Source organism: Solea solea, chromosome 7, assembly GCF_958295425.1.
Source record: "Solea solea chromosome 7, fSolSol10.1, whole genome shotgun sequence".
Taxonomy (NCBI): domain Eukaryota; kingdom Metazoa; phylum Chordata; class Actinopteri; order Pleuronectiformes; family Soleidae; genus Solea; species Solea solea.
Window position 1 is genome coordinate 4040991 of NC_081140.1, and position 20744 is coordinate 4061734.

General features: G+C 39.7%; 2 protein-coding genes across 4 annotated transcripts; both read left to right on the forward strand.

The window, feature by feature from the left end:
• Positions 1–1193: 1193 nt before the first annotated feature.
• usf1 (upstream transcription factor 1) lies at positions 1194–6532 on the forward strand. 3 transcript variants are annotated; one of them, XM_058635025.1, is made up of 11 exons: positions 1194–1279; positions 1923–1993; positions 2084–2133; positions 3102–3214; positions 3370–3483; positions 3624–3777; positions 4013–4097; positions 4187–4245; positions 4346–4452; positions 4664–4792; positions 5768–6532. In XM_058635025.1, exons 2-11 carry the CDS (start codon positions 1986–1988, stop codon positions 5855–5857), a joined length of 909 nt encoding a protein of 302 aa, XP_058491008.1. In that variant the 5' UTR covers positions 1194–1279; positions 1923–1985; the 3' UTR covers positions 5858–6532. The 3 variants fall into 3 exon arrangements, with proteins under 3 accessions (XP_058491008.1, XP_058491010.1, XP_058491009.1); XM_058635027.1 differs by having other exon boundaries at positions 4346–4440; XM_058635026.1 differs by having other exon boundaries at positions 1195–1279; positions 4013–4088.
• Positions 6533–6785: 253 nt separating this feature from the next.
• gkup (glucuronokinase with putative uridyl pyrophosphorylase) lies at positions 6786–20566 on the forward strand. The gene is made up of 23 exons (XM_058633523.1): positions 6786–6923; positions 9034–9140; positions 9238–9282; positions 9373–9526; positions 10310–10381; positions 11476–11564; positions 11640–11796; positions 12504–12581; positions 12763–12854; positions 14412–14517; positions 14605–14684; positions 14803–14871; positions 15199–15259; positions 15381–15397; positions 16115–16172; positions 16532–16624; positions 16706–16766; positions 16858–16971; positions 17086–17143; positions 18020–18088; positions 18167–18230; positions 18362–18433; positions 19972–20566. Exons 1-23 carry the CDS (start codon positions 6867–6869, stop codon positions 20065–20067), a joined length of 1869 nt encoding a protein of 622 aa, XP_058489506.1. The 5' UTR covers positions 6786–6866; the 3' UTR covers positions 20068–20566.
• The last annotated feature ends 178 nt before the right edge of the window (positions 20567–20744 follow it).

Sequence of the window (20744 nt, forward strand, 5' to 3'; positions counted from 1 at the left end):
AACCTGGCCCCCCTCCAGGAGCTGTACACTGTTCAGGAAAACACTTTCCTCCCCTCACCTGCTGGCCTCCTCAGTCAGGCCAGGCTCCTCCTCTGATGGTTTCCCCCCTGACATTATAAACTTTTCATTTTTAATATCAGATTGCACAAATTGTATACACAGTCGTTTATCTTGTGCAAAACTTACATAATTCTTTCTTCACACATGCTATTCTATGTGACACTCATATGCCTGTGTTTATAAGGCTGTATTCCACATATAGACAGCGCGCTGGTTTAGCTCAGTGGTTACTTCAACATGACCAAAACTCTTCTCAAGTTTAAGTTCCCTTCCCGGGATCGAACCACGGGCGCTGTCCAGCGTTTTCTCTTCTGTCTAAATTGCTGCTTTTCTGTCCTTTACTGTTAAAAAAATTATCTCATTAAAATCTCATAGCGCGGACTTCATGTTGGATTTATTGTGTTTGCGCAGACGTTTATTTCAGTTATATAGTTAATGCATAATAGTCAGGAAACACCTGCCGTGGTTCACAGAAACAGCGACTCCTCTCGGCTCAGACGTCGCTCGTCTTTTCTGTTTACCTGTGTCAGGTAGACGACATGTACGACTTCCGGTTTGTAAATGTCAAAATAAAACCGCCCAGTAACTCTGCGCTCCACCCACAAGCTTTGGTTCAAAGGAAAAGCCGAAAAGAAGGTCCGATAATATGTTAAAGGTTGGTGTGAACTGTGATCACTCATAATTAATAATACATGTTAACAATACATAGATGCAGAATAGACTATGCTTAAATATAAACAGAATGACAATTACATTTCGAAAAAATATTATTATAATGATTATTACAAATAACATCCACAGTAGTCGCAGCCTGTCTTTAAAATTTGATTATTTACACTGATTAAATGTCATCAAGTTTGAAAATTGACTAGAAACAGAATCAGGTTGACAAAGAAAAAAAAATCATCCTCATTTTATACAAGTATAAAAGTACAGTATAGTGCAAAACAATTTCAGTGATTAAAATGTTGACATAATTTCATAGTCAGGATGCAGCTTGCTTTTGTAAGTGTTCACTTTTTCCCTGCTATTTGTTTAACCAACAAATGTTCATATGACCCAAATCATGTGCATGATGGTTTACACTTCATACTATACTAATTAGTTTTGTTATGGAAAATGGATTTTAAATATACATGACCTCATTTCCTGTAGCGCATGCGCAGAGCCAACACAGAGGCAGGTCTGTTGACAAATATCGGGGGAGGATCACTGCGGCGTAAGTCGATCTTTGTTTGGACTGGGGTATATTGGACATTAATAAACGTTGCGTGGATACCGTAGTTGGTTTTATATCGATTAAACGTCGTTGTCAGCCTCCGTGGTCGCTGCTATAACCAAGCTAGCGCCGAGAAAGGGTGTTTTATTCAACATCTGTAAAAACCGCTGGGGCCGAGCGGCAATGTAGCAGAAAGGAAAGGATTCGCGTCGAAGTCGTAACAACTTCCGGTTAAAATGTCAAATTAAAACATCTGCTCGCATACATAGAGATTCTTCTCAGAATAACAAAGCATAGAAGTATAAATACAAATCGCTGATGCACATTTGTTTATTAGCGCATCGAAAGTGTGGTTTATTGCACATGTGGACGCATTTTGACGTTTGATATGCTCTACATGTAGGCTTTTATTGTGAAAACAGGAAGGTCCACTTTCCGGTATTACGCATAGTAATGGGATTGTTACGGCGCTTGCAGTCTCCAGCTAGCTACTCCACCAACCCTAATTTAACATTTTACCTTCAAACCTCTGCTCCTGCGCCCATGTCGTTAACTCTTAATAACCACCAGTATAACAGTCTTATACCCTAGTCCACAGTAACTTTACCATGTCTTTGTCTTAACTTATGATTTCGCTTTATAGTGTGGTGGCTGTGGGAGAGAGAGAGAGAGAAGGCGGTCTCCTCGTTCAAGGCTGTGGGCAGAAATGAAGAGGTGAGTGGGGCAGCAACACAACGCAGTGTCGGCTAATAACAAGAAGAATATAATAGAAATGTATTTGTTTTTGTTACTGTGTTTCTGCAGCCAACAGAAGAGCCCCGACACTGATGGGAGTGTTATCGTCAACGAGGAAGGTAAAAAGATCACAAGTGCAGCTAAAGCTATGACTTTGTTGTCTTTGTTATAAAGGTTAGAGAGAATATCTTAAAAGCCGTGTGTGCTGTCAAACACAAAACACATCTGTTTTCATTCAAATGGACAGCACATTTTGAAAAACAAATCTTCAAAATAAAGCCAATTTAAGTACGTTTCAATTCACTTATGTGAAGCTAATTTTGGGAGTTAGTTCATCACAATAAGCTGGAGAGACATTTCAGTCATCCTTCATTTATAGAATCTGTTTCCTTTGTACCTTCTATTCATAACTTTTTTTATCTTCTTGGGGTGTAAAAACTTGGACATTTCAAGATTTATTTAAAAATATTGTGATTGCATTTAGGTTATTAATGTACAATCTAAGATGAGCATAAAATAGGCTGATGGAAAACTGCTATAGTGAAACATACAAAACATTTTAGCCAACATTTAAAACAATTCAGTAAACGTTATGTCTGTTTCCATCCACTGGAGTTGGTTCACAGAGATGAGCAGTAGGCAGGTACAAACAAATGTGTAGTGCGGGTCACCACAGAAGATATAGAAGGCAGCACATCTTGACATAAACAAAGAGCACCCAGCAAAACATTTCACGTGATTTCTTATTATGTTATTCCGTATGTATTCTCTGTATCTGCTTCCTTTGTGCTTGTTCACATTGTTTTATCACTTATATACAATTCTGAAAACTTTAATGCAATATTTAAAGACTTGGTCATTTTTTTCACAAATTAAACACAGAAATCTGGCTGATGGAAACCCACCTTATGTCTCTGAAGCGTTGTGGCCCATTTAAACTCTTTAGAGTGCCTGCACTTTAAAAGTGAAACCATGACAACATGCTTTGTTTGTGCGTTGTGTGTACCGCTGCCAGCCTTTGGCATTATTATTAGTGTGACAGGTGTCCCTCCTCAGCTTTAGTTTCTCTGGCTTTGTGCTCCTGCAGGGTCAGTAGCCACTGCAGAGGATCCAGCGGCTATTGCCACCATTCAGTCTGCAGCCACCTTCACTGACCAACCCATCAAATATCTCTTCAAGACAGAAGGAGCAGGAGGGCAGGTAGGAAGGAAAGAGCTCTGTAGATAAAGATGAGTTGTGTGGCCCAAAAAATGTTTCTGTCATAGAGGAGCAATTAAAAAAGAATATTTTCATGTTTATGAAGCTGAAATGACACAACTTGCTTTTGTTTTTCACTGTAATATCTTGTGTTGCAGGTGACCTACAGAGTGATCCAGGTGTCAGATGGCCAGTTAGAGGCTCAGACAGATGGAGGCGCAGCAGTCAGCCTTGTCACTGGTTTCCCTGCAACCAGTCAGGCTGTCACACAGGTGAGAACATCACTGACTTAAGTCTGGGCCACAGTGGTTGTGTGTGCAGCACTTCTGAATCACAGAACACCTTCCTTGTCATCTAGGAACACACGTTAACAAGGGCTGTGCTAATTAAAAATCACATTTTTTGATTTCAGACTGTGTTCTCCCAGTCGGAGGGGTTGGAGGGAGATGGCAGCAGTGAGACGCAGTACACGTACTATCCCGCCACCATTGCAGACGCCACCACTGGCACCATGGTGACCACAGTGCAGGCCTCTGACACCCTGCTGGGCCAGACCACACCTACAGGTAATAACCACACATATAGAGTAAACTGTATATGTCATGTCACGTATAATAGTGAAGCTAATGCTGTTTGCTTATTGCTGAAAGACACTGGCTTTATGAAATCTAAACCAAGACAGTGGTCATTAAAAGAAACCAAAAACCTTTGAAAGAAGTATCTAAAATGATTGTTAAAGCTTTATGAGGAAAGAAATTGTAAGTATTTTTGCTGTAAGAAGTTTTATGTCTTGTTTTATAGGGCAGCTCTACGTGATGATGTCACCCCAGGAAGTTCTGACATCCAATCAACGGACACTCGCACCTCGCACTCAGCCGTACATTGCGTAATAACATCATAACAGAACAGAACTACATTTATGCCACATAGTACGTAAAATAATCCCTTTCGTCTTTGTTGTAATCTCTTGTCTAGGAAGCAAGAAGCTCCTCGGGGGTCCAGAGATGATAAACGGCGAGCACAGCACAACGAAGGTCAGCGCTCATAATCTGATGTGACAACTATGCTTTTAATATTTATATCTGAGAAGATATGAGCGACTCAATCCTAACTTAAATAATCTTGTACCAACAGTTGAGCGGCGACGGCGGGACAAGATCAACAATTGGATTGTGCAGCTGTCTAAGGCCATCCCAGACTGTAACGTTGACTACACCAAGACAGGGCAGGTGAGACCTGAGGTATACCAAGGATTTTTTTTTTATTAAATTGGTGATTAACACATTTGTGTGCGAAAAGTGCTTCTTAGTATTTGTCCTGATGTGAGACATTCCCACCAGACAAAAACATGTTTCTCAGTGAGAGGATGCCTTGTGGACAGGAGGACAAACTTCATCGTTTTGTGGAAGATGGACGAACATCTTAAACAACATCGGTTGTGTTTTGTTTCAGAGCAAAGGAGGAATCTTGTCCAAAGCCTGCGAATACATCAAGGAACTCAGGCAGAGCAACCTGAAGCTGGGGGAGGACATCGGCACCCTCGATCGTCTCAGGATCGATAACCAGCTGCTCAGACAGGAGGTATATGTCAGCATGTGGTCTTTACCTCTGATTTAGATTTGTGTCACAACTTCCAGAGTTTTCCAGAGTCTTATGATCAGGAGTCTTTGCAGTCACTGTGTGTTCACTGTCCATGTGCGTCTGGTGACTTGAATAAAATTTCCAGTGTACTGGAAATTAGATCAGAGTCTGTGCCACCAGCTCTCCACAGGCCCTGTCTTTGAATATTTTGCACTTAGTGTGACTACCAATCATGTGTGGCTTAGGGGTGATAAGCCATGTCTTGCAAAACACTTTTGTAAGTGGATTATCAGGCTGAAAATTCATGTAGTGTGAACTAGGTGATAAAGAACCTGAGGCATTTGAGTGCAGTTCTACTGTACAATAAAAACCTGTATGTTCAGCTTACATTAGGTCAGCTCTTGCTGCATCTGCCAGGTCTTGGTGTTATTTGTCCTACAAACACACAAGAGAAATACGTTGAAGTGATAGTTCAGGTTTCTAAAAGTGTATATAAAAAACACACTCTCTGCACCAGAGACACAGATGTTTACTTAAATCCATAGCGGAAATCTGGGTTTTAAGCTCACAGGGGCGCAGGAGCTGCTGGCCTATGGCTGCCTCATTTAGTGGGTTTGTGTCACTTAGGTAAACCTGCACAAAGGAGTTTGCATGTTCTCCCTGTGTGTGTGGGGAGTTTTCTCCAGGTTCTCTGGCTTCCTCCCAAAGTCCAAAAACATGCCATATGGGGATTAGGTAAATTGGTCACTCTAAATTGATCATCGGTGTGAACTGGCCAGGGTGTGACCCCGCCTATCGCTGTATGTCAGCTGAGATTGGCACAGCTCCCCCGACTCTCATGTGGTGGATAAAGCGGTAGAAGATGGATGGACTTTGGTGCTGAGGGATGAATAGTTAAGCAAAATAAACTTCAGCCAGAAAAGGCTATTTAACAAAAGGCTATTTTTTTTATCTGTTGTTGTTGTTGTTGTTCAGGTGGAAGACTGGAAGTCCAAGAATCAGATCCTGAGGAACCTGCTGCGACAGCATGGTATCGTGGGATCGTCCAGCACAGATCCACACTGAGAAGCCTGATGCCAATGGGTATTTGAAGAGAACCACATATGGGCCAAAAGAGTACTTGAAACACTTTGACATACTTTACTAGTGATCGTGCTTGCATGTGATAGGAGAAAAAAAACGGAATATTGTCGTGAATATTCAAATCCAGCTTCTTTGCTAAAGGAAAACTTTAAATATTATCTTTGAAGCTTTTTACAAAATGGAAAAAAAAAACTTTGGGACGATGAAAAAACATTGAGTCATTTTAGCAAAGCCCTCATTGGATGCCTTCCTCCATGAACATTATGATTGTTTGACATCACCCTCCAGTACAGTAAGCTCTTCAACATGACCAACTTCTAATGTCAGCTTGTTTCTCTTCACCTCTTGTTCTTCTCTGTATCAATTGCACTCATGTTGATGTCATCTTTTATTCATGTCACTTTTGACCAGTTGATTTATCATCCAGTATATAGTAGTCAAGCTTTTTTTTTTTTTTTTGTATTTTGTTCCATGAAAAGTTACTGGAGACAATAATAATTACATTGCAACAATGTAACAAAGAAAATAAACCGGGGTTGTAAGTGTTGCATTATGTTGGCTCTACATGTCTTTACAATCATGTCATAAATAAACAAATCATGTGCCGTCTGTCATAAACTACTTTCAGTTGTGTTTATTAAATTTGGTGAATTAGTACTGTGTTTTTTTTAAATAATCTATATATATATAGAATGTATGTGTATATATATATATATATGTGTGTGTATATATATATGTGTGTGTATGTATGTATATATATATACACACACATACATATACACAACAAAGTTGTCAAATGATGGTTAATTATCCATCATTAGATAAATTGTTGCAAGCCCAAGTCCTCAGTATGTAGTTTTATTCTGAAGGTTCTTTTCCGGAAGTATGTCTCTTCACTGCGGCTGGGAAATTTAAGCTCTCAAAAATTTCTCAACCCTTCCACTCTGTAGGAAAACAGTTTAGCAGCATCTGCCAAACTGAAGCTGGACTAATGATCTGTATTCTGCTGGTCGCCGGTCACGGCACCGTCTTAGAGACACAGATCAAGGTAAGTAAGTAAGGAGTTTGAACTTCAAACTGCACAAAGGTGCAAAGTCCGCGCTAGTTGTACTGTACGTAAACCTGAGTGTGCGCCGAACTCCCCTTAATAATATGCCATTTCCACGTCACTTACTTGAATTATATGTGGTTTTGTCGTATATACAGCTACTTCGGCCATTTACGCAATCGGGAAGATGCAGGTGTGCATTCGGCTCACACGTGATTTAGTTATTAAACCGTACTTTTCATGAAATGGTTTATCGTTGGACCTGGTTTACTGTGGTCTTTACCACCCTCTAGCGATACAATAGAGTTCTATGAGTTTAAAGGGGAGCTCTCGTGATGAAAGAGGTGAGGGTTTCTTTCAAATGAATTACGTCATTATCTAATATCAAACTTTATTTATAAAGCACTCTTTATACATTTCAAATTGTACAAAAGATGGTTCACATTAAAGCATGAACACACATACACATCATCACATGTAACAAACACAATCATGTCACACATAAAGGCCAGAATACAGTACAACAGACCAACAATGGAAAATAAATCACAAAGGAGCTAACAAAGAAGTGATATATAGTGTGATATATACTGAATACCTGTTTACTCATAGAGGCAGAAATATGTACAATATTAAGAAATCAAGATTAAACTTGAATAACAACTGTGAGAGCAGATGGATAAGGAAATGAGTAGAACTAGAATAAAATGCTAGATTAATAGGTATTAGCAATGGAAACAGTCCTGTGTGCAATTAATTCATTAAATAAATGAGCGGAATAACACATTTAAAATAAAGGGACAAATAAATAAACAGCAAATACATTTTTTTTAAATGGGGATTTTTTGTTATTCCATTGTGAGTAATTAGAATGGACAGGATTAGAAATTAGCATAATAAGAGGGTCATGGTTGAGATGGTTTAGTCTCGTTGCAGATGAGGGACAGTGATTATTTTGGACAAAGGATGTTGACGATGGAGCGACCAGGCAGGAGGAAAAGAGGAAGACCACAGAGAAGTTTCATGGATGTTGTGAAGCAGGACATGAGGACAGTTGGTGTAACAGAAGAGGACACAAGGGAGAGGACAAGATGGAGGCAGATGATCTGCTGTGGCAAAGAAATACATTTTTAAAATCATCAATGCTCTGCTCTGCCCTCAGGTGTTGAGGAATATTGCTGTAATAAGAAAACTTTTCTTCTGACTCTGACTCCAGAGATCCTCACTAAGATACACCATCATTCAATAAACACAAGACCTAGACTCATTCAATTCAAAATTGTTCTTGGGCTCCACTATATAACATGTAGGCTCTGTGCTATATAACCTCTCCCGTATGTGATAAGTGTAAACAACCAGCTGTGGGTTTATGTCCTGAGCTCCTGTGCTTTTGATCTCTTATCTTTGATTACATATCCAAGGCTAACACGACTCCCTTATTTTATTTATATTGGAGCATTCTGTGAACTCAGCTTCACTTTGAACTTTTTCAAAACATCTTATTCTCCAACATTGGAAATCTGAGACCTCCCCTACGTGTACATTGTATCAGCAGTTGAATGATCTTGGAAATGAAATGTATATGGAAGGCCTCCGATATATAAATATATAAACTTGCTAATAAAGAAATCATCTTCCTAAAAATCTGGAAACCACTTGTTGACAAATAGTCATCAGTCCACCAATGATGAGCAGGTAAATCCCCAGGTCTTTTATGGTACACAACATTTACACCTTTGTAATTTTGAATGTGTAATTGTAGATATTTTTTGAGCTTCTTGTTTATTTTGTGCCCTTTATTAGTTCTATGGAATTTTTTTCTTGATGCAATTATATGCTTTTCAGTATTCCTTATATTATTGTTTTTCATGCTTCTGTAGTCTAAATACAATCAGTTGACTTGAGGGTTGTCATGGGTTAAAAAGTTAAGGGCAAACAAATCTACTTATCCTGTTAGGGAGAGTGATATGCATGCAATCACATCCCTGAGGACGGATGTTCATTTACTGACAAGGTGTTGTTGGCTGCTGTGTCCACCTGTTTTTGAATTTTTCGTCACTTCCTCTCTCTCTCTCTCTCTCTCTCTCTCTTGCTCTTCTCTTCTTCCCAGGATGATGTCACCGGCCTGTACAGCCACCTGGCCGGGGTCCCAAAGGCCCTGCTCCCTGGCATCGGAGGCAAGAAGATCCTTGACTTTTGGTGGGAAACTGTTAAGATGTGAGTATCAGTGAGAAGTCACCCCGACACAAACAAGCCTCTCATGTGAGGACCCTGCGGTGGAACACCACTGACGACGTCTTTGATTTTTCTGCAGGCGGCAGCTCTTCACAGAAGTGTATCTGGTCACAAATGCAGACAAGTGAGCACATAAAAGCACAATCCTTTTATACAAGTCCATCACTTTTTGAGGCTTGAATTGAGCGTTTCCCTCTTCTGCTCCTGTGAGCAGGTATAAGCACTACGAGCGCTGGGCCACGGCCAATGACTTCCCTGTGGAGAACGTGGTCAATGATGGCAGCACTACACTGGCTGACCGTCTTGGAGCCGTAGCTGACCTGGAGCTGGCCATACGCAGTCGCAAGCTGCAGGACGACATCATGGTGGTACGATAAACCTGCCATGAAAATATTCTGCTCTTTTCTATTTCACTGTGTCCAGTGAATGTCTCTCAAATGCTGATTTTCCACCAAGTGGTAGAGTGCACTTTGGCTCACTATGGTGCAGTTTGGAACGGTTTGAACTGGCTCAGTGTGAAGGCCAGATTGCAATAGTTGTGTCAGCTATGCAAATAGTGTGACATCATAACAGTGTGACTAATTAAACAAAGAAGAAGAAAGTGATCAGTGTGTGAATTGGGAGAAATGCTAAATCAATAACACAATATTATTAAAACTTTATTAACTGATACAAGATACCAGAAGATGTTAGTGATGTTCACAACATCTTTTTGTTTAAATATTTACTACATATTATATAAAATACCTAAAAACTGGATGTATGTTTCACAAAGTCCATTTAATGAAGTGTCCTGTTGTTATTATTATGTTCCTCAGTGAAGTCAGTGAATATAACTCAACTTTAGTGAAAACACGTCCAGTAGAATATTATTGTCCTTGTTTAATTATAACAAACACAAAACTCTAGAAACAAACTGTAGACTTGAGGGAGAACAGGTAACCATCACGTAGTGCACCCTTGCAAATTATTATTCTGAAGTGGAAAGATAACTTACACTGAGAGATGCTGACACCGTCCCACTTTTTGGCAACAAATAAAGTAATAATGTTGCCAGAAAGTGAAAGATTTTATACTTTTGACTATTAAAATGCAAATGACTGTGTAAATGTTTGACAGTTACCAAAAGGATTCTCTTTGTGTGTAAGCAGATTGCGGGTGACATGCTCTGTGCGGACCAGAACTTTGACATTGCTCAGGTCATCCGCTTCTTCAGGTCAAAGGTGAGATTTACAACTTGCTCAGATTCACATAATAATTTCAGTGCAGATGGAATCATGCAGTGTAATGTGTGCACAGAGTATGTTCTGATAACAGCAGCGGACGTAGATTAAAGCTGCAGTACGCAGGATTGCTTCGACTCTTTGCCCTGATCCCCTCCCACTAGATTATCACTGGAGAGATGTTCGTGCGTCATAGGTAACGGGTAACCTGAGGAAATCTATTTGAAAGGCTCTGCCTATATTGACACTTGTTCAATTGCGTTTATTTTATGGCTTTCTTTTAGTTGTTTTGCAGCATCGGTAGCAACATTTCAACAGAAGAGACACAACTGCTTAGTAGCACAGCCAATAGGAGCCCTTCCTCTCTATGGTTGGTCAACATCTCCTGTCAGAAGGCAGATTTCCCCAAGCCTGGAAGCAGAGTCCACAGGATGTGCACTTGATTTACATTATGTTGACAGGTTATTGTGAAATTATTGAATAATCACAAGGAAAATCTGTTGCCTATCCCAGCTTTATTTCCTAGAAAGTGATCTAGAATATCAGTATAATTAAGTTACAGAGCAACCTGTCCATGTTAAACTAAAATTTAAATTGTAGTACTTAGTTTTTAAATATAAAGAAATGTTGGATTCCAACCATTGTCAAATCAGCTTCACACGACACTCTGTGTTTCTCAGTAAAGCAGTGTTTGGATCTCCTGATGTAGCTGGGCGACAATACGCCGCTGCACACAGGAAAACGTAAAGGAGAGCCCATTTAAAGGGTCTAAAGCAGATCTGCTCATGATTGTTTAGCTGTTTGATGGAATAAATACTTCTTGTCCCCGGCCGCCCCTGCTGTGCTGCTGTATACACACAAACGCTCACTCAGTCAGGTCTGATAGTTTTGCTTTTCAGAGCCGTTTTTTTAGATGAAGGCAATAATGTTACATTGTTTCTGTTCACTAAGACCAAACACAGGCAGAAAACAAAAACACCAACAGTTATGCACTGCAGCTTTAAAGACCCTATTCCCATATAAAAGATTAAATGAATTTTTGTTTCATGCTTTTTGGATGTATCTAACACACATGTTGTGTTTCTGCGCTGCAGCCTGGGGAGCTCATCATTTACTACGAGCTGGAGGAGAGTGAGAGGAGCAACTCCAGGGGCATCGTGGAGGTCTGCCCTGACACCAACAGGTGACAAATAAAACGGTTTCTGTGGCGTAATTTTGGAAATGTTTCTTAATTGATTCTCCATTTTTTATGTCTCAGAATAACTCGCTTCTTGGAGAAACCTCCGGCAGGTACGACATCATCAAGGCTGGCCAGCGTGGTCTTTTACTGCATCCAGAAGGACACACTGTCCCACCTGTCTGACTTCCTCAAGCTGCAGCCACAAGCCACAGACAGGTCGCTGGGAAGATTCTGGGTAAGTACCAAAGAGTCAAGTATCATCACCATCGTCCCATTCGCTCAGGTCATAGGGTTGAAACAGGACAGGAGCGCACTGTGCTTAACAGTTACAGTGATATAGTTACAGTGAAGGCTGTCAGATAAAGTGACATTCATAAGATGTCTTATGGCGTATTTCAACCGGCTCACCTCACCTCACCACGGCACGGAACGGTTTAAGTAGCATTTCCACGAGCATAGTACCTGGTACCAGATACTATTTTTACTACCTGCCCGGCGAGTTTCCATTGTTTTCAGTGGCTCTGTCTGTCTGTCTGTCTGTCTGTCTGTCTGTCTGTCTGTCTGTCTGTTTGTTTTTTCTGTGTTTCTGCACTTGCTTGTTGAGTGAATGGGGTGAAGTCTCTGATCTCTGACTGCCTTGCTTACACAGTATTTCACTGTACACATATTTCCTCAGTTATTTAAGTCTCAACTTTCCACCAATATTCTCAAACTGTCTTACAAAACATTGTATGAACAAACCACTGATAAATGTTTTATAACCACTGAGACAGTTATTGGATGTTTTTGTTATAATAATCTTGGTCATTGTTAACATGTGTCCATTTATGAATACATTTGTATGCATTTCTCACTCTTAATGAAGACATTGTTCAAAGTCACAGTGACATGAGTTCATTATTGTGACACAGTGAAGTAAATACCAGACTCTTGTGTCTTCAGGAGTGGCTCATCAATGAGAAACAGCTGCATGTGTTTGGGATGAAGCTGCCTACTGGCTTCCAGCTTATTGGACAAGTGGTGTGTATCCTTATCTCTTAATGTTTATGTGTGTAGTATAATGCAGTCAGGGCTGATTATGCATCATTATCTCATTATCTATTATAGCCTCACATTAATAAAAACTGTAATATCTCTTTAATACACGGCTAAAAACCATAAAACATATGCACAGTTTTTCTTGTATTTCCTGTCATCTCAGGGCCTGTCAGATTACACCAAGTGGCTCACCCACTACTCGTCCAAGGGGCAAGACAATGCTGCTAAACCAATCACGTGCAGGTCATATGCCAGGTGAGAAAGCAGCGACATCAGGAAGACACAAACTCTCACACACTCTCTCTGGAATAATTTGCTCTCACCTTCAAGATTATTATTAAGTTTTACTTTACACCAGGCGCTTATTTGTTTATTACTTACAAGGAATGAACACAATAGTTTTCTCTTGGAGCCAAACTTAAATGTAGCGCAGGCTGTACAATAACATTTTCTAATGGCAACTGGACTTTCAACTAGCAATGGTCCTCTTAAGTTAAGATAAGATAAGATAAGATAAGATAAGATACAATAAGATACAATAAGATGGGGATAAGGGGAAATTTACATTGTTACAGCAGCAAAGACAGTAAAGATAAAGATAATAAATAATAAACATGCATTACCAAAATAAAATTACAATATAAATGATACTAATACTTAGACTATGCATTTTTTTTAGTAAAAATAGAATGTAGAATGTACATTATAGACAGGTTGCAGAATATACACAGTATGTATTTGATATTTACAATATAAATATGCATAGGTATTTTGCATGTGGAAGGGAGGAATGAGGAGCCTGGTCATGTGTGGTCTACTGAGAGCAGTGTTTGTTGTACAGTCTAAAAGCTGCAGGGAGGAACGACCTGAGATAACGCTCCTTCAGACATTCAGGATGTTTCAGTCTGTTACTGAAGGAGCTGCCCAGTGCTGTGATGGCGTCCTGCAGGGGCTGAGAGAGATTGTCCATCAGAGATGATGAAGCGCTTGGTAGCCATTCTCCTCTCTCCACTGGGTCAAGGGGACATCCAAGGACAGAGCTGGCTTTTTTTAATCAGTCTGTCCGCAGCTGTGATACTACTGCCCCAGCAGACCACTCCATGAAAAATGGCTGGTGCCAATACTGAGTCATAGAAGGTCTTAAGGAGTTCTCCCTGCACTCCAAAAGACCTTAGTCTGCTCAACAGGTAGAGTCTGCTCTGACCCTTCCTGTAGAGTGCAGCAGCATGATCAGAGCAGTCCAGTTTATTGTTTATGTGAACACCCAGGTATCTGTCAGATGTTACCATCTCAATGTCAAATTCATACGTAGACTTGGATTTTCCTGGTTCAATAAAGGTTAAATACAAAAAGCACAGGTCAGAGGAGAATGACCAGACTGGTGTAAGATGATAGTAACTCAACTCACAGACGAGTTGAGTTACAGACACTGGTCACTTTATTAAGTACACATAATGCCGTGACGTGACCAGCAATTCACAGCAGACCTGTTTAAAGCTGCAGTAGGCAGGATTGTTTGGTGAAGAGTTTCATCTGCAGGTGTGAACGTACTGTTATGGTTATGTGTCTCTCTGTCCCGAGCTCCTCTCTTTTGATTTGTTAAACATGGACTGACGCACACATCAAATGACCTGAGGCGACCCCTCCATCTCCCATTGTTTCATTCATGGTCTGACTCTCTTTTAGACTCTGTTATGCAGAGCAGGTGTATGCTACTGAAAGGTTATTATAGAATTATACATCAATAATGCAAAAGAAGTCTTGCCTACTGGACCTTTAACTGCTAACATGTGAATGTGTGATCACTGACAGGGTCGGATTAATGGGGAATCCCTCAGATGGATTTAATGGGAAAACCATCGCCATGTCCATCTCCAACTTCTGGGCTGAGGTCACTCTAGTGGAGAGTCAAACTTTGGTAACACACACACACACACACACATTGTCATTTAAAACTTCTTCATGGTGATGTTTCAATCTCATGTGGCTTTCTGTAATGTTGTAGGTTTTGGTGCCTCACCCACTCAATGATCCTACAGAGTTCGGGAGTTTACAAGATCTGTTCTGTATCAGCAGGAAGGAAGGGTGTGTGTGTGTGTGTGTGTGTGTGTGTGTGTGTGTGTGTACTCGATGACTACAGTGTGTTACAGTGTCAATCATCTTGAGGCTTTTTGAAAAATGTTGTGTTTGTTTTTCACTGCAGATATTTGGGAGGTCTGCGGCTGCTGCAGGCCACCTGTAAGAAGTTCTACCAGTTCTGCTCCAAACATGGGTGAGATCAGACATGAAGTGTAGATATTGATCACACAATCTCACACATAACAAGCGGTAGTTTGTGTTTTTGACCGGACGTAGTGTAGCTCTGCAGAATGATGTAGTACAGGTTATTCTACGGCCAATGCACATTTTAAAAAATCAGGGCAGCCCATGTCCGGTGTTTTTTGGCACTTATTATTATTATTATTATTATTATTTACGCGACTTCTTTTTGTCCTCGCTCTGATAAAAAAAATGGTCTCTTTTTATTCTGTCACTTTATTTTTCACATGTCGACAACAGTTGTTGTCGCTGATGTTGTGCTCTTTACTCTTCTCTGCAGCATTGCTTTGACAAAGCAGAACTTCACTCTCAAATACGACACCAACATTCCTCGGCAGGTGGTAAGAATGCCTCCAAAGCGCCACAGATCACAGCAGCACACTGTGCCAAGTGTTAAAGAATCAATACTATAGAATAAGTAACTTCTTCACATAAAACACTCAAACTCTGTCTCTGTTCCAGGGTCTTGCTGGAAGCAGGTAAGTGGTTCAGTCACTTTCCAAATGTATTTATTTATGGACCATGAAGGACCATTGTTTAGGATTTAGTGGCATCTAGGGGCAAAGTTGCATATTACAATACCTTTTCACTTCACACTCTCCATTCAAATGTATATGAGAAACTATGGTGGCCCTGAAGTAGCATAAAACTATGAAAAGCCCTCCTTTTTGTTTGCCAGTTTGTCCATTTTGGGAAGCAGCACAACATGGTGGACCCACTGCCTTTGTAATATAAAGGGTTCACTCAAGTTATTATATAATATTTATTCATCTTAAGGTGATTATACATTTATAAAAACATAATTATAAACAATGTATTCAATTTCTGTTTTCATTCGTTTTCATTTAATATAAAAGAGAAGGAATAAAATGACTTGATTTACACATTATACCATATGTATGTACTGTATGTTCATCTATATCAATCGTGATCCTAGATTTAGTATCAGCACTAATCTGGATGTTAAGATTGATCAGTAAACATATATGGATTCATGCTGGAAGCGTTTCTAGCTTCCTACAGTTGGTGTGGTGCTTACTCACACTGGTGTGATATTGAAGATTCATGTATTCATAATAAAACATGAGCCCATCAAAGGAAATACACATAACAATGTCAGCGTTGCAGGCTAAATGAACTATTATCAGCTTTTTATTCCTGACATCTCTCTGTGTATAATCTCCTGTTTTGTGCAGTGCCATCGTCTCAGCTACCCTGAAGTGTCTTATGAAGTTCTACAACATCACAGACAATGTAAGGATGTTAATAATTCACCACGGCTGATGGTGTTTCTCTTTTCATCTGTGTTTACTCTAATCTGCAAATATCAATATCTCTTTAAAAAAAAAAAGATTCACACTCCTGGTCCTTATTCATAAAAAGTGCATGTGTATTTGTGTGTGTGTGTGTGTGTGTGTGTGTGTCTCCACACTGCCTTTTGATACATCCAGCAAGCCTTTTGAGTGTAACTATAAATACATGATGCTAAATAAATGAAATAATTGATGTTAGTAAATAGAAAAAGGCGAAATGAGCCAAATAGGAGAAATGCATTACAACAGACAGATACAGTATGATTAACTCGAGCTTTAAATCAATCTTTTCCACTCCAGGATCTCCCAAAACCAATCCGTGCCAACTTCATCCTCAATGTGGAGACTGATGAACTTTTCATTACTGCTGGTTTGCAGGACAGAGTCGTTCAGGTCAGTGATATAAATCACTGTGAACATCTTCTTTTTCCACCTCTGTACTGATATGAATGAACTGTCCCTCTGCCTTTGCAGGTCTATGAAGGTTTAGTCTACATGGATTTCAGCAAAAAGCTCATGGATGAGCAGTGCTATGGTACTGATGCCACTATGCTTAGATATGATGTTGACGATACAAATGCGCTCCCTCTCTTTTTAATTGGCTGAATGTTTTCTCTCCTCTCAAGGAAATTATATTGCTTTGGACATGAGTGACCTTCCACAGTTCTGGCTGGCCTACCTGAGCGACCCCAGTGACTCTGGACGCATTCACAGCAACATCCGACAGCGCTGGCTCAGCGGTACGCCTGCACGTCACACATCACACATCACATGGAGATTATGAAATGAGTCATATTTACCATGACCTGGGCCCCCTGAAAACTTTAGTTGGATGCTTGTCTGTCATCCCACAGGTGAGCCTCTGGTCGTTGAGGCCATGAAGACCTTTGCTGAGTTAACTGATAATGCAAGGTTGGTTTGCATAACAAGCAGCAAATTGCAGATCACCCAATAATTACTAGAAATGTGACTGTAATGTTTTGAATATATGTAAAAGTATACACAATGTGAGCAACGCTTTATTGACAATATATCCTGTTAGATATAGATGCTAATATCTCTGCATTGAAGGGATAGTTCAGGTCACTGACTTGGTCATGTACACCACAGTGGCAGCTGTCACTGAAAACATAACAAACTTAACAAAAAGTTAACCTAATAAAATATACACATGTGTGTTTCACCACTTTATTTTGCAAATAGACAGACTTTCCTGTCAATAAAGTCAATAAATTGAAATGTTCAGAACAAAGAAAATCAGCATTTTTAGCATGCAGATGATAGGACTGATGATGAACTGCTGTCTCGTTTGATAAGTGTGTGACAGTTAGTTTAATCAAACACCCAAATCACAAAATAGCACATTTGAACATACTGATGGAGGCAGCAGTGGATCAACAACTGCAGTGTTTTATGATATAAAATGATTTTCTCTATGGACTCTCTTTGGTGCAGGAGCATGAATAGTTTACACATTGAGACAAACTGGTGGAAAAAAAACTGTCTAATGCCAAGATATAGTGGCAATCATATTTTTAAGATGTAATAACTGAGGCATAAATGTAATTAGGTGAGCCTTTTGTTAAGTGCCTAAAACGATGCCATGTTTTCACTTAGTACTATCCCTTATGTCTCAGACTAGTTTCCGGTGCTGGTGGTGCACATGGCAAAGTCACTTCTGATTAAATGTCAGCACCTCATACAACTACACTTTCTGAATCTGGTGCTACTTTGCTGCAGTCTTTAGTTCAGAAGCTGAGCTCTGACTGAACGTGTTCTGTTTTTCAGGGCAGCTCTGCAGGACAGAGACTGGAGCCGACTGGCACAGCTGATGGACCAGAACTTTGAGCTGAGGAGGTAAAACTGCATCATTCTGATTTAAAGTTGTTCTCATTACTGTCACACTTGCAGCCAAAGTAACAACACATGCCGCAGGTCTGTCTACACGGATGACTGTCTGGGTCCTGGGAATCTCAAAATGGTTGAGCTGGCGAGGCAGGTAGGCGCTCAAAGGCTCGACAGCATGTTTTATTGAACAGTGCTCAGTGTGTGTTTTTTCCACACTCTGTGCCTGCTGGAGAGTTTCTTCTCCTGATTATTCATTTACAAGGTTTCTGCTGTTCCCTGCAGTTTGGCTCAGCAGTGAAGTTACCAGGCAGTGGAGGGGCCGTGGTGGGTCTCTGTCTGGACCAGGCAAGACTGGTAAGATGTGCATTTTAAGGAAGTTGTGACTTTACCCAACAGAAATGAGAAAGTGAGGTGTAGACAGAACATACAGAGTCTGCCGTTGTAATGCAGCTCATTTTGACTTTGTGTTTAAGAATACAGTGTCTGATGTAGGTTTATTACCCACAGGATGCAATGTGATTTTCTACCTTATATTGTGGTTGTGATATTTCTGCCCCAAAAACTTGACATACAAAATCTGAAATGTGTTAATTCATCTGAACCTTGTTGAACACACATTTAGAAATAATGCCTGCAACACACTCACACCACTTGGCACAGAGTGAAGTTCACTAGTGAACATCACTTTTTTATTGTATGGATATTGTAGAGAATTAGTTGTTGCAGCTTTCAATGTTTGCCCATTCTTACTGCTACAATTTGAGCTGCTTTTCTAAAGTGTTTCCAAGCTGACATTGTGATGCCATCACTGCAGCATGATGGTCTCTAATATATTACCGCCCGAGGGCTTGATGTTCATATTCAGCAGTAGGTTCCACCCTTGGCATTTATGCACAAAGATTTCCCTTGATTCCAAGGATGGGTTACTGAACGGGCCTATCGAGCCCAAGCCTCTGCACATATACCTACACCGATATTTTCACTACTGCATTCATCATCTTGAAGTTTTAATGGGGCCCTGAAGCCACATAACACTTATATCTTAATAGATCCCCTTAATCATATACCACAGTTTATGTAATTCACCCCTGATATCTGAAAGGGGCCCCTCAGGCAAATAACAATGGTTATTTGTCCCTTAGTCAAATAATGATGGTTAAGATATATCAGGCCCCTAAACCATATTATTATTATTATTATTATTATTATCATTATTAGCCAGGTGTTGCCTAACAAAAACCTCATAGTGGTCAGCCTCAACTAGGAGAATCTGAGATTTCTTACATGACAACCAAAATGTTGTGTAGATTATGTATATATACATATATATATGTATATATGTACAGTATATGTATGAAACACTGGAAATCTTTTCTTGGTAATCTGTCAGATAATGTTTCAAGTCATTCAACAAATAACATATTTAGAACATGTGTTCTAAGCTGGTGGGCTGACCTTTGCAGACCCTTCTCGTGTCCTGTGTGAAGAGCACCAGCTCTTGCCTTGAGGAAGGCGCTTTAGAGTGGCCAGCTGTTGAAGGAACAGATGCAAAGATTAATTCCTTCCTTACTCCATCTCACTTCTTAACCTAAATGAATCCCCTATGAAGGACTAGTTAGGTTATTGAGGACGTTTAATGTATTTAGTGTGTAATTTAATGTATTTTATGGACTTCCTTTTTATGGCTGAATTGTCAGAATTGTCAGCTGTCAGAATGGTGGTGCAGGACAATTTTCTGTACAAATGGACAATTTAGTCTTATCTTATTTTATATGTTGGTTTTTTGTTGCATTTTGAGAAAGCGTCACAACTTTTCTAGAAATGAGTTTTGTCATTGACTGTATCTGTGGTGGTGTCTGACGGTGATGCAGTCCCTGTGTTTGGTCCACTAGGTGGAGATGAGGCAAGCTTTCCAGGAGGCTGGCTGTGTCTTCTGTGTCATCACACCATACAATCCATTTGCCAGCACAGCTGGTGGCCAACACTAACTTCAGATCTCACCACGCCTTAGTAAGGCTGCACAAGGCCAATTTACAGCATTAGTTGGATACAGCAGTGTGGACCTCAAGTTGTCCGACAGGGTCCCAAAATCATTTCAGAGGATTATTTTAAGACAATTCTTGCCAAAAAAAATCATGATGAGATACATTAATTATTCTGGAAAACATATTGTACATTTATCATTCAGACTTTCATGAGCAGTAGTCTGTGGTGATAGTTTGTCCGATAATTGTCAGAAACCAGATATTTTGTTGCATTTTACTTATGGAATATTTGTTGAATCAGCAGGTGTGTTCAAATTATAATTAGGTATAATGGAGTAATGACCCTTGTGCCAAACAATGTACAAAATCTATTTTTAAAATAATAATATAATGATTTTTTTTCTATGTGTGACTCAATTGTATAGACTTAATTCCTTAGTCAATATTATTAATATTACATATAATGAATGTTATCTGTGTATATATATTAAAAGCAAATGTGAAACTCTTTATGTTTTGTCATTTATAGCCTTTTGTGTAGCTCGTAAGCAGACTAGTAGTCTTGTATCACTCTAAAAAATTTATTATTTTATAAATTGATATGACACAGTAGGTTTCCATCATGAATGAATAATCAGTTGATTATAAAAGCAATTTTTTGGTCCACAACATAACAGAAC

Bases quoted from the DNA above. Each gene is read 5' to 3' on its own strand.
- usf1 (XM_058635025.1), top strand. The intron at 3,778-4,012 runs GTAATAACCACA...CTTGTTTTATAG, and splicing joins GGGCCAGACCACACCTACAG to GGCAGCTCTACGTGATGATG. The intron at 4,453-4,663 runs GTATACCAAGGA...GTTTTGTTTCAG, and splicing joins CAGGGCAGGTGAGACCTGAG to AGCAAAGGAGGAATCTTGTC.
- gkup (XM_058633523.1), top strand. From the start codon at position 6,867: ATGATCTGTATTCTGCTGGTCGCCGGTCACGGCACCGTCTTAGAGACA. The intron at 9,141-9,237 runs GTGAGTATCAGT...ATTTTTCTGCAG, and splicing joins TGGTGGGAAACTGTTAAGAT to GCGGCAGCTCTTCACAGAAG. The intron at 11,797-12,503 runs GTAAGTACCAAA...TTGTGTCTTCAG, and splicing joins GGTCGCTGGGAAGATTCTGG to GAGTGGCTCATCAATGAGAA.